Genomic DNA, 13,431 nt, shown 5'->3' on the forward strand with positions numbered 1-13,431 from the left:
CTCTCCCTCAACTCATCACACATTTCACCTGAATAGAATTTCTCCACATATAACCCATGCTGGGCTTTTGCTCAAACTATACCTACCACTTAGAATTGTCTTTCTTATTAGTTTCGCCAATATCTGCTTGCCAAAATCCTACCCATTCTTGAAGGTCCTTCAGAATTTGTTTTCTTTTATCAGTTTTTTTTACATACCCTCACTGTATACAACTCCTATCTTCTCAAGAATCCTCTGTATCACTTCATCCCTCTTATGACATTTACAACATTCTATTTCATACTAATATTACTTTTATGCTTTCATTAGGTCTTTTACCATACTGCAGGGTCTTCATAACTGCAAGGAGAGGATTCTGTCTAGCATGTAAAATAATAGGAATTAAATATTTATTAAATTGAATTATAAAAAGATGACATCTTTACAAATTTTTTGAAAACCTTTCAAGGAAAAGTTTATACAAATTAAAAATGTCATTATTTTTGGTCATACTTTCTTCTTATTCTAAAACAGATACATGGTTCTATTATTTTTTAAAAATTTAATATAGAAAAGGACACAGAACAGCAAAAAAATCAGAATATATATATCACCCATAAACACTATTAACCATTAGACTATTTATCTTCTGACTTTTCACAACTAACATCTTATCATAAACATTTTCTAGGGCTTCCCTGGTGGCGCAGTGGTTGAGAATCTGCCTGCTAATGCAGGGGACATGGGTTCGAGCCCTGGTCTCGGAGGATCCCACATGCCACGGAGCAACTGGGTCCGTGAGCCACAATTACTGAGCCTGCGCGTCTGGAGCCTGTGCTCCGCAACAAGAGAGGCCGCGATAATGAGAGGCCCGCGCACTGCGATGAAGAGTGGACCCTGCTTGCCACAACTGGAGAAAGCCCTCGCACAGAAACGAAGACCCAACACAGCCATAAATAAGTAAGTAAATAAATAAATAAATAAATAAACAAACTGAAGTGGAGTGATTTTAAAAAACAAAACAAAACATTTTCTAATTTCATGAGAATATGAACTTGAAAGGCTATATAGCATATCCATAAGATAGATAGATATGGTGTGTTTAAATGTTCCTCTATTGTTGAACATCTAAGTTGCTTCTAGTCTTTTACTATTAGAATTAAAATAATGTATACTTTAGCTTACAAATACTTAACACCTCTGATTATTTCATCAGGACACAATACCAGAAATGAAAGTGCTAGGTCAGGAAGTATAAATATCTTTAATGCTTCTGATATGTGTCATTAAATTGCTTTATAGAAAAGCTGTACCAGAATCCACTCCTACAAGCAACGTGTATTAGTGCCATCTTCATAGCATCTTACCTATATTGGATATTAGCAAGTTTACCAATTTGATTAATCAAACATGGCATCTTATTTAATTCCATTCTTTTCATTATTAGATTAAAAAATTTTAATGTAATTGTTGGCATTTTCTTTATGGAAATTTGTTACTAGCCTAAAAAAGTACTCTAATGTGAAGTATAAAAACTGTGCATTTTCAAGAGAGGAAAAAAAACTGTTTTAGCTCTTTCCATTCCTTTTTGGGGGCCAAGTTAGATTTAATGCTCAATGTGGAGCTATAGAAACAAAAATTTGGTCCTGTGATATACTTTTTTCAATTACAAAATCATGAAAACCACATAACTTACAAAAATACAAAATTCCCATGAAGTTTCTTTCCACAGAAGCTGAGTTCTACTTTCTACAGAGTTAAGATCAGGCCTAATACACAAACTTACACAAATGTCAACATTATTATTGTAACATTAATAATATTAACCTAAAAAATTCCTGTTATTGCTAAATCACAAAATATAAATAGAAAATATCTAAAATATTTATAATTTTTAATACTCTAAGAATATAAATGACACTTTTCTAAGCCCTGTTGAAGCACATAAAATTGCATATATTAGCTACTTTAAGCTATGAAAATAGCAATCCATAAGGTTTAATAAAAACTCTTTTTGTCTCTCTTTAGATTTTCATCTATTGGTTTTCTGCAGGATTACAAAGAAAATTTTTTCAATTTACTTGACCAGAACTGGAATTTTAATTTAATACATATGATAAAATATTGATGGACCCATGATCAAAAATCATCTTTTGACCCAGCAATTCTACTTCAAGAAATTTGTCTTACAAATAATTCTCAAAACAAAACAAAATAAAACAAAAATGCACATATATAGGGACAAGTACTGGAAACAATTTAAACAATAGTAGACAGGGGACTACTTAAATCAATTATGGTAAATCTGCACAACCAAATACCTTGTATCTATTCAAAAATAAACAAACAGAAATATTGCAAACACTTAGTGTTTACCATGTACTAGGCACTATTATAACTGCTTTACATATACCAACTATTTAATCTTCACGTCTACCCTCACATCTACCCTATGTAATTATTACAGTTAATTACATAATTATTATGTACTTCTTATTATCCCTGTTTTACAAATAAGGAAACAGAGGTATAGAAAGGCTAAATAATTTGCCCAAGGTCACACAACTAGTAAATTGTGAGCCAGCCTTCAAGCTAACATAGTCTGGCTCTAAGATCCTTCTTTTTTTTCCCCTTAATTTTTATTTAATTATTTATTTATTTTTGGCTGCATTGGGTCTTCGTTGTTGCTGTGCACGGGCTTTCTCTAGCTGTGCGAGCAGGGGCTACTCTTCGTTGCGGTGCATGGGTTTCTCATTGCCTTGGCTTCTCTTGTTGCGGAGCACAGGCTCTAGGCATGCGGGCTTCAGTAGTTGTGGCGCACGGGTTTAGTTACTCCGCGGCATGTGGGATCTTCCCGGACCAGGGCTCGAACCCATATCCCCAGCACTGGCAGGTGAATTCTTAACCACTGCGTTACCAGGGAAGCCCTAAGAGCCTTCTTTTTAATCACTGTACTATACTGCCTCTCTCAGTGGACACCTATATGTACTGATAAGGAAAGATGTCCAAAGTACACTGTTAGGGTGGGGGGAAAAGCAAGCTACAGAACAATATGTAAAATCCATTTATGCTTTTAAAAATCAGGGACGTTCCTGGTGGCACAGTGGATAGGACTCCGTGCTCCCAATGCAGGGGGCGCCAGTTCGATCGCTGGTCAGGGAACTAGATCCGATGTGCGTGCCGCGGCTGAGGGTTCATGTGCCACAACTAAGGAGCCCACACAACGCAACTAAGGAGCTGGCAAACTGCAACTAAGGAGCCCTGGAGCTGCTACTAAGGAGCCTGCATGCTGCAACTAAGGAGTCTGCCTGCCGCAGCTAAGACCCCACGCAACCAAATAAATAAAAATAAATAAATATTTTTTTAAAAAATCAGACAGGTATGGGGGAGAAGTATATGTTTATATACACAGGAAATTTCTGGAAACGTTCACCCTATTTCTAGAGAATAGAAATGGGCATTAAAGTGAATAACGAGGAAGAATTTTTATTTCTACTTTATATACTTCCATCTAGTATGAATTTCTTTCTATATTAGTTTTATAATTTTTTTTTAAAACTAGTTAATAAAAAGAGAATCATTTCATCCCTTTGGTCCCCTCTTAACTTGAGGAGAAACTCTTTCCCATCCCCCACCCATCTGCTTGGAAGCTTTTCCAATCACTTTCTTGTAACCTAGTCATTCATCTTTTCTTAGTCAGTATTGAGCAATTATACACTGAGCACCTTCTATGTACCAAGCATTCCTATAAATGCTGGGATATATATATATGTATATGTATATGTGTATATATATATATATATATATATGATGAATCATAATCCTTAATCTTAGGAACTTAAAGTTTTAATAACACACATAGCACATATTGACTGAATACATTTGTTTCTCCTACCTTTTCTTCTTCAAACAGAGTTAAAATAAGAAATCCATTAATAGGAACAATAAACATTTTAAACCTCTCTCCTAAAATCCTGTCTGGCATATCCAACTGCCTACTCGACACCACCTGGAAATTTAATAAGCATCTCAAACTCACATGTCCAACAATGAATCTCTGGTTTTTCCCTCTAAATCTACTCCTCCCACAGTTTTCCTCATCTTAGTAAATGGAAACCATTCTTTCAGTTATTTAAGCCCAAAACCATGGAGTCATACAAGGCAGAATCATGTCAGTTCTACCTTCAGAATGCATTCAGAATCTAATAAGCATTTCTCACCACCTCCACCACTAATGCTTTGTGGAAGCCAGCGTCGATTTCACCTGGAGTGCTGCAACAACCTCCAAACTGATCTCTCTGCTTTTGCCTTTGCCCTCCTAGATTCTATTTCCCACCAAGCAACCAGAGTAATCCCTACCTTGCCACTACTCTGCTCAATATCCCCCAGGGTCTTCCTATCCATTCAGAATAAAAACTATGTTCTTAAAGTGGCCTAGAAGACCACGCCAGATCTGCCCACCTGCCTCCCCACTTCTCTGATACCATTTCCCACCACTCTTCCCATTCTGCTCCAGCCACACTTGACCTTGCTGTTTCTTGTACAGCAAATACACTCTTGCCTCCAGGCCTATGTACTTGTTCCCTCTTGCCAAGATACTCTTCCCTCCCATGTCCACATCTGCTCCCTCTCTCATTTCCCTCAGGTCATTGGCCAAATGTCTCCTTCTTAATAAGGTAGACCACTCTATATAAAATAACAACCCCCAACTCACCCTTCTGGCATTCCCTCATATATTTACTTATATATTTGCTTATTGTCTGTTCTGCCTCTATACTGCAAGCTCCACGTGGGCAGAGTCTTTATTTTGCTCACTGCCATGTTAGAACTAAGCCTGTATCCCAGAGAGCACTCCATATATTTCTAAATGAATGAATTAAAAATGTTACGAAAATTAGTCCAAGAGACTCATGTGAATCATGAAGAGTTCTGTTAAGCAAAGGGAAGTTAAAGCCCAAATCATAAATATTCAAGGATTCATATTATGGAGAAAACAATTCTTCAGTGTTTACTTTTTCAGTAATAGCTATTCACGTATATGAAAGTGATGTTTTTATGATATATGCACAACCTCCTAATTCACAGAGGTAACAAAGAAAGTACCACTGACATGTAAAAAGATAACACACTGTCCATCAGCCAGTTCACTTGACTGCTCATGCCAAATCCAGGAAATTATCCTAGATTCTTCTCTCCCTAACTTCAAATCCATCCCAGGTCCCACTGACTACCCTCAGAGCAACTCCACAAGTAACCCAGAAGGCCATGCCATCATCATCTCTTGCCCAGACTACTTTATTACCCTTCATTGCTTCTCCTCTTGCCTTTCTATAATCCATTCCACATACAACAGTCAGAGTGATTTTCTTAAATGTAGATCAGACATCGTCACTGCTTAAAATGTCCAATGGTCTCCCAATGCACTTGAATGAAAGCCAAAGCCCTTACCATGCTCCTGCCTGCTTCTCCAATAGCTTCATCTACCACCACTGCCTTCACCTACCAGACTCCAACTGAATGGTCTCCTTTCTTGTTCATCAAACATTGCAAGTTTCTTTTTGCCTTCGATTTCTTACACTGATCCCTATACCTAGAATGGGTTTCCCCCTTACATCCAAACGGTTATTTCTTTTGTCATTCAGAACTCCTCTTAAATGTCACCTTCTTAGAGCAGGCTTCCTTGACTAGTCTAAAGTAGTCCCCCAGTCATTCTCGATTAGAGCTCTCTGTGTTAAAGATGAGTATGGTCCCTATTATTAGCCAATATTATCACGCTTTTGTTTTTCTGTTTGACTCTCCACAAGAAGAATGTAAGTTTCAAAAAGTCAGACTCTTTTCCTGTTTTGTTCACCTAAAAGAAAGCCTAATAGATAGTACATGCTCAATAAATTTGCTGAATATTTAATGAATCCAGAGTCCCTATTTACACCATAATCCAATATATTTGTATTATAAAATCTTCTTAAAATTAAACAATAAACACCTGAAATGAGTAGTCGAAAGATATTCCTGCCCACCCCCCCAAGTTTAAATAATCCAGGACAAATTCTATGGTCACGTAACCATTCAAAGTCAGGCATGGTCAACAATAAAGGAAAGAGACTTGGTAAAGATAATCTAAAACAGTGGAAAATTTGAAAGCCACATGTCTATGGCTTTAAAGCATATTATAAACATTTTCTATAGTAGCAAAGTAAAATCAGTTGAAATATCAGCTTTGGGAAGTATAAGAGACGGTGAGAAGATGGCCCAAGAAAAAATGAAGTATTGTATCTGGAGAAGGAAAAGGAAAAACAGGAAGAAGAAGCTGCAAATAGCAGAGGTACACTAGGATTGAAAATTTGCCACAGATAATCTCCAACATGAGTAATCCACACTGGGTAATAGAATATTGACTATAATTACATTCATCCTACTGACCTTGTTCTAAATTATTATGGATTATTACTACGCAAGTTATTTTGTTCCACACCAGAGGTGGCTGTATTTCGCTATCAGATGACATGACCTCTAATTCAATAATGTCTGTAATGCACTGGTATCCTCGGATAAAAGCTGTCTATAATATCTGAACAAAGGTGAATTAGTTATCCAATTCACACACGCAATTAACTCTCTTAATACCTGAGAGACCATGGAGCCCCTTCTGAATTTCCTATCAAATACTACATATGGAGGTCTTCCCTCCATCTGTAGTCATCTTGTGCTGTACTTCATAATAAACAATATTAATAGTTTATTGCCCCCGCCAAAAATCTTACATTAGTTATCATACGAGACCTCATTCCACAAAGCAATGACTCATTTTCCTGGGAAAATGCATTCAATTCAAATGTTATGCCTGTTACTAAAGCACAGTAGTTCTTTATTCTCAGTAATGTTAAAATAATAACAACACCTTCATGAAATACGGAAAATAATTTAATTTTCTTTACTATTTTAAGAACACCTCTCAAAAGCCAAAAGGCAATATTTATTTTGTGGATTAATATTTATATGCTGTGTTCATTCTACATAAAAGACTATGTATTTAAATTTAGGTGTTAAAGGGCAAAAACAAACCAAAATATAGTATTTTTTTGCCACCTGTTCCCTTTACTAAGAGCTGAAATTTCACAGTTTGAAGGCAGAGCACTGTGCCTTTGCTTTGTACCCATATGTGATGCCAATGGCTGTATTCGTAAAAACCCAGATCAGAATAACTAGGTAATGTCAAATGTTAAGCAAATACCTATGCCTTCTAAAAAAGGAGGTAATTAATTAATTCTTCAGGGGATGCTCTTCATTTTGTCATCTAACATTAGTGTATCTTCTCAGCAGAAAACAAGAGAAATCCCTAAAATAAAACTTAGTTCTCTTAGCACACATTCGCATTAAAGTTCTCATCATATTGGACCAATCCTAGGAGTGAGTAAGTAGTTAAGTATATCTAAGAATGTTACTACAGTTCAAATGAAATCTGCTTCTCGCCTGGGCTTTCATTCTCCCTCACAACTCCAACTAGGGAGGGAGAGCAGAGGAATAAGGAAACAATTTCTCACACGTGTTTCCTATGTTTTATCCGCTCAAGTAATGACAGAAGTAAGAAGGACATTATAGAAACTAAAAAGCCAAGCAGGTGACATTCTTCACTCCACAAACAATTTAAACTACAAACCAACCTTCCGCATGCTGCAGCACAAGAAATACCGACTCCTCAGAAATGATGTACTTGTGCAGACACACCATGTTGGGCACACAGCGGGGGATGATGGTCTTTCTGTTCCTGCTGTATTCACTGCTTTTCCTTAGACCCTGACAGAGAACAAAAAGGTCAGTTGTACCCTCCGTTGCCTTTGGAGCCTGCTGTGCTCTGTGTTTATCAACCAAACTAATCTATCCGAGTTACCCTGGGCTTCAGAGAAACCACTCATCTGCTGCTCTATGCCCCTCAGTCCCTGGAGGCTCTGCTGATGGCATCTGGCATGAATCCAGAGAACGGAAGATGCCACAAAGCTGCCATTAAAATCAATTACGTGGGTCAGTGTTTTTATTAGAGATGCTCTCAAACTAAGTCATCAGGATGACACACAGTTATTTCTCTATGACCTTTTCTTAAGTTTTATTTTACTTATGTATATCTTTAAAGCAGGAGACATCGTGAGATCAATTCAAATTCCTGAGACACAAAAGGCAATCCTAGATTAAACGGGCAGTTTTAAAATTCTATTCCAAAAAAGTACAAAGATCATTTTAAGTTTTCTCCAAAGGAACAAGGTATGTGTAGTTTCTGCTGTCATATCCTGGTTTAAAAATCTGAGAAAATGCCAGTGATAAAGTATACTCATAAAAATAAATTTATTTCAGTATATGTCAATGTGACCAACTGCCATGCTGATAAGTAAAAGAAAAAATATCAGAAAAATATAAAACTAATCTGAAATTCATTAATTCTGGATGCTGTGGAAATGCTTAAATTAGGATACTTTTAGAATATGTACTATCACAGTCCACTTCAAATATGATTTTGAAATTACAAAATTGAGGGGGTTTTCTTCCTTTATTCATTTAATTACAAATTGAGTAATACAGAGAATCAAAATTGAATTTAGAAAAAAGACAGGGCCAGGGATGTAGATAACACTTTCCCAAATACCTGCAACAAAGACTTTAAGGCAAAATTTCAGCTCTTAGGAACTATAATCATAATCAAAGGTATGATTGCGTGTGGTCTTCACATACTATGCAAAATGTACTAGAGGTGTATTTAAATTATACACTATACATTTAAACAGCATAAAATGAGTCTTCAACTTATCCAAATTATTTCCTCCATACTCTATAACCTAAGCCTCTTTTTAAATGTATGCTATAGAGTATTTATCCACTGTGATGGAAGGACACAAAGTAAAATACAGATCACTGCAAACATAAAAGAACATTCAAACACCCAGAAAAAAATTAAATATTTTCTTTCAGAAGCATAGTTTGAAAATAAATTTCTAAATTCATTAAACAGAAAAATTCTACTTACTTTTAGAATGAATGTTTGTTCTGTCCTTGTGTCCATTACAAGTAAAACCTACATAAAAGACATAAGTAATAATCTCTTTACAATACAATGAAACATGAACTCATAACTTTTTGAAACTATACTTTAAAGGTTTGGGGGAAGTGCTGAAATTGACTCTGCCAAAATTGTTAATTTCCGAATAGATTTTTTTTTTAAGTCGCCAAATCACAGGATTAAAACAGTCTTATCTAAAAGTGTGTTTCCTTTCTAAAAACGCCATATTTTAGAAACACTACTACATTTTCCTAAATTTATTTTAAAATATATTTCTTAAAAGGAAGAATTACTTTAGAAAAAGAACTTTTCCTCATGAAACATATATGGTTTAAAAAAAGTTAAAAAAAATTTTTTTTTACAGAAATTGAAGTCTCAGTTTTCTTCCTAAAACCTCTAATGTAGCAACTTGCTACAATGTGATCTCAATAACCCAGGCTCTAACCCAAGGCACCCTTCTGGTGCTACTTCTCCATCCTGGACTCATCCTTAACTCCTCTTTTCCCATCAGCAAATCCTGCCAGCTCTATCTTCAAATTGTATCCAGAATCTGAACTCACCTCACCACTTCCACAGCTATTACCCTGAATGAAACAAAGATTTACCTGGATTATAACAATGGTGTCCCAAAAGATTTCTCTCCTTCCATCTTTGCTGCCCTATGGTCTATTCTCAAAATAGCAGGCAGGGTTTTCTTTCAAAAACATAAGTTATATCATGTCACTTCTCATTCAGAGAAAAAGCACACATCCAAAACAATGACCTCAAGACCCCTCATAATCTCACACATTGCCCCCTCAAACTATCCACTCCCCCTGCACCCATCCTGGTGAAAAAAAGAGTGAATAGAGATACGGGATTATGCTACCATATTTATATTTATATTTATAGTTTATATTTTATAAACATTTTAATATTTATATTATATATTTTATATTATGTTAATCTTATCATTTTGGAGACACTATAGCAGAGGTTGGCAAACTTTTCCAGGAAAGATGCAGGTAATAAATATTTAAGGTTTTGCAGGCCCACACGGTCTCTGTTGCAGCTATTCAACTCCGCCGTTGCAGCTATTCAACTCGGCCGTTGCTGCACAAAAGCAGCCGGAGTCCGAAATGGGCCATCGCGGGAGAATTTACACCACAGAAATCTGCAAACACTGTAAACAGGGCTTTTTTTCCCCACCCCCTCCAGAGAGCTGGGAGTCGACGGTAAAAGAAGATATTAAGCTTAGAAAAATAAAAGAATGGTCAGAAAGAGAAAAACAAATACCATATGCTAATATATATATATAGAATCTAAAAAAAAAAAAAAAAAGTGTTCTGAAGAACCTAGGGTCAGGACAGGAATAAAGACGCAGACACAGAGAATGGACTTGAGGACATGGGGAGGGGGAAAGGGAAGCTGAGACAAAGTGAGAGAGTGGCATGGACATATATACACTACCAAATGTAAAATAGATAGCTAGTGGGAAGCAGCCAGCCACATAGCACAGGGAGATCAGCTCGGTGCTTTGTGACCACCTAGAGGGGTGGGATAAGGAGGATGGGAGGGAGACACAAGAGGGAGGGGATATGGAGATATATGTATACATATAGCTGATTCACTTTGTTATACAGCAGCAACTAATACAACAATGTAAAGCAATTATACCTCAATAATGATGTTAAATAAATACATACATAAATAAATACATAAATAAATAAATAAAAGAATGGTGAGAAGAAACGGGAGTTACAAAGAGGAACCCGTTTAAGACCTGATGAATTTGAAGTAATAGTGACAACTTCATCTTTGACCCCTCTTCTGAGTGCTTGACCTAAACTATTTAACTCCATTTAATTTCAATTGAATATTCCCACCGATACCTCCTAAACTCATCCCTTCCTCTTCCCAAAGCCCTGTCCCCACTAAAACTAAAACAAAACTCCGCTTCACCTCTTACCATATTGAATAATACCACCACCCATGGAACGCCCCAAATCAAAAAGCTCCCTAAGTCTCCGTGAATTCTCCCCTGCCCCCCACCTTCATAATCAGTGACCAAGTCCAGTCAATTCTACCTCCTAAGTATTTCTCTCCTCCACCTTCTACTCTCTTTCGCCTACCATGTTTTAAGTGTTTAATATGTGCTATGTTTTAGTCATGTGTAATCATTGTTAATTCTTTCAATTACCCAATAAGATAGTTTTACCATTCCTACTCCACATGTGAAGATACTATAACTTCATCTGTAGAAGCTATAACGGTAGATAATAATAGTATCTACCATTTGTGAGAATTTCAGTGAGATAATCTTTAAAATTATTTGGTACAGCCAGTTATTACTATTATTGCTATCACTATTATTGCTTCTTCTCCCTGAAATGTTCACCCAGCCCCTTATCAAAGAAGCACTTTCTTTCCATATTCAGCTCAAATATTACTGACACTTTTCTTCCTTTGTTCTCCCACTGTATATGGTACCAGCCTCTTCAGTTTGGTTTTATTTGGTCACTTGTCTATATCCCAACCAGATTTCAAGCTTTTTATCAGCATGTTGTAAGCAGAATAACAGTCACCAAAGACACTCATATCTTAATCTCCATAACTTGTGAATATGTTATATTACCGGCAAAAAAGACTCTGCAGATGTAATTAGGGTACAGACCTTAAAACAGATTACCCTGGATATCTGACTGGGCTTAATCAAATCACATGACCCCTTAGAGAACTGTCTCTGTCCAGAACTGGACAGTACAAAAATGATACGGCAGAAGGGGAAATCAGAGGGATTCGAAGTATGAGAGGGACGTGTTGTTGCTGGATACAGAGGTCCACATGTAAGCACTGGAAAGAGCCCTCTAGGAGCTCACAGTAAGCATGAGAAGGAGCAGGCAGCTTCTAGGAACAAAGACCAACCCTTGGCTGAGAGCCAGCAACCACAGTCCTACAACCACAAAGAAAAGAATTCAGCCAACAACCTGAATGAGCTTGAAAGTGGATTTTCTCCCAGAGTCTCCAGTAAGGAATGCAGCCCTGCCAGCACCTTGATTTTAGCCCAATGCAACCCATGTCAGACCTCTGATCCAAAGAACTTTGACATAATAAATTTAGTTGTTTCAAGCTGCGAAGTTTGTGGTAATTTGTAATGCAGCGATAGAAAGCTAATACAGGGCAGAAATTGTACTTCCTCCAACACATAACCTATCCGTCTCCCACAGTAATTGTTCAATAAACATATGTGAATGAATTTAGGTGTAAAAGTTTGGAAGGTAGACAGCAATTTGGGAATGGAGCTTAGAAAATAAGTCAGGACTAAAGATGTACAGTAACTGAGCAATCTCCATAAAAATAACAGCTAAAGACATGAGGAAGTACCCCAATGGAATGCTCACTTTATAGCAGGCACTGTGATGGGGTTTAAGGAATTAAATCACATAATTCATTCAACAATCCAATGAGGTAGGTATACTTTTCTTTCTTCCTTTTTGGCCACGCCACACGGCATGTGGGATCTTAGTTGCCCAAGCAGGAATCGAACCCGCGCCCCTTGCAGTGGAAGCGCAGTCTTAACCACTGAACAGCCAGGGACGTTCCAAGGTAGGTATACTTTTATTAACCAATATTACAGAGGAGAAAACAAACATAAAACTGTTAACCTGCCCATGCTCACAAAGCTAAGAGGTGCTAGAGGTGAAATTTAAACCCAGCAATCTGGCTCCAGGGCTCTTCCTCTTTAACTGCTAAACTATACTATTTATGTCTGTGTACACATAGCTGGAATATCGAGGGTATATAACACAATAACAACCAAAAGTACAGTGAGAAATACACCAAAAACCCCAGAAAATATAGTGGTTCAGACATCAGGAAAAGAGAACGCTTAAAATGAGAGTAATCACCTGTGCCAAACAACAAAGAGAAGCCATGAAGAATGAGGACTAAGAAGGGACTACTGCCTAAGGCAGTTAGGAAGTCACTGATAGCTTTCAATACTACATTATGCAGTCAACTGGTGGGGACAGAAGCCAACTACTCTGAGTTAGTAATGGGTGATAGGAAAATGGAGGCAACATATACATGTCTTTCCAAAGAGAAGTATGTCACAAGAAGGAAAAACACTAAAATGAAAGAGTTAGTAGGATCATCAGGTTTGAACTATTTTCAGAGAGGGTAGACCTATTTGCCCATAATTTCCCTCGGAGCTATATTCACCACCAATCTTGAACCTCCTAGGCATGGAAGCACATCCAAAGAACTTGAACCTTGACAGTTAAATTAACATATCATGAGTGCAAAAGGGGGCACACCTCTGTAAAGGAGGGCTCAATAAACATCTACTGAGTCCGTGAAGACATTCAGTATTCCTTAAATCTCATCTGTTTTCACATCAAGTTGCGACTCTTTTAAGCTATTCATCA

The 13,431-nt window shown here is 37.0% G+C and overlaps 1 protein-coding gene across 5 annotated transcripts in view; it reads right to left on the reverse strand.

The window, feature by feature from the left end:
• The window catches only part of RPS6KC1 (ribosomal protein S6 kinase C1), a 218,048-nt gene that overhangs the window by 33,569 nt on the left and 171,048 nt on the right, over positions 1-13,431 (reverse strand). For all 5 annotated transcript variants that reach the window (XM_059938198.1, XM_059938190.1, XM_059938204.1 and 2 more), the window contains 2 exons: positions 8,993-9,040; positions 7,641-7,773 (listed from right to left, as the gene is read on the reverse strand). In XM_059938198.1, coding sequence (XP_059794181.1) covers positions 7,641-7,773; positions 8,993-9,040 — 181 coding nt within the window. The remainder of the gene's footprint in view (positions 1-7,640; positions 7,774-8,992; positions 9,041-13,431) is intronic.

The sequence above is a fragment of the Balaenoptera ricei genome, chromosome 1 (assembly GCF_028023285.1).
Source record: "Balaenoptera ricei isolate mBalRic1 chromosome 1, mBalRic1.hap2, whole genome shotgun sequence".
Lineage (NCBI taxonomy): Eukaryota > Metazoa > Chordata > Mammalia > Artiodactyla > Balaenopteridae > Balaenoptera > Balaenoptera ricei.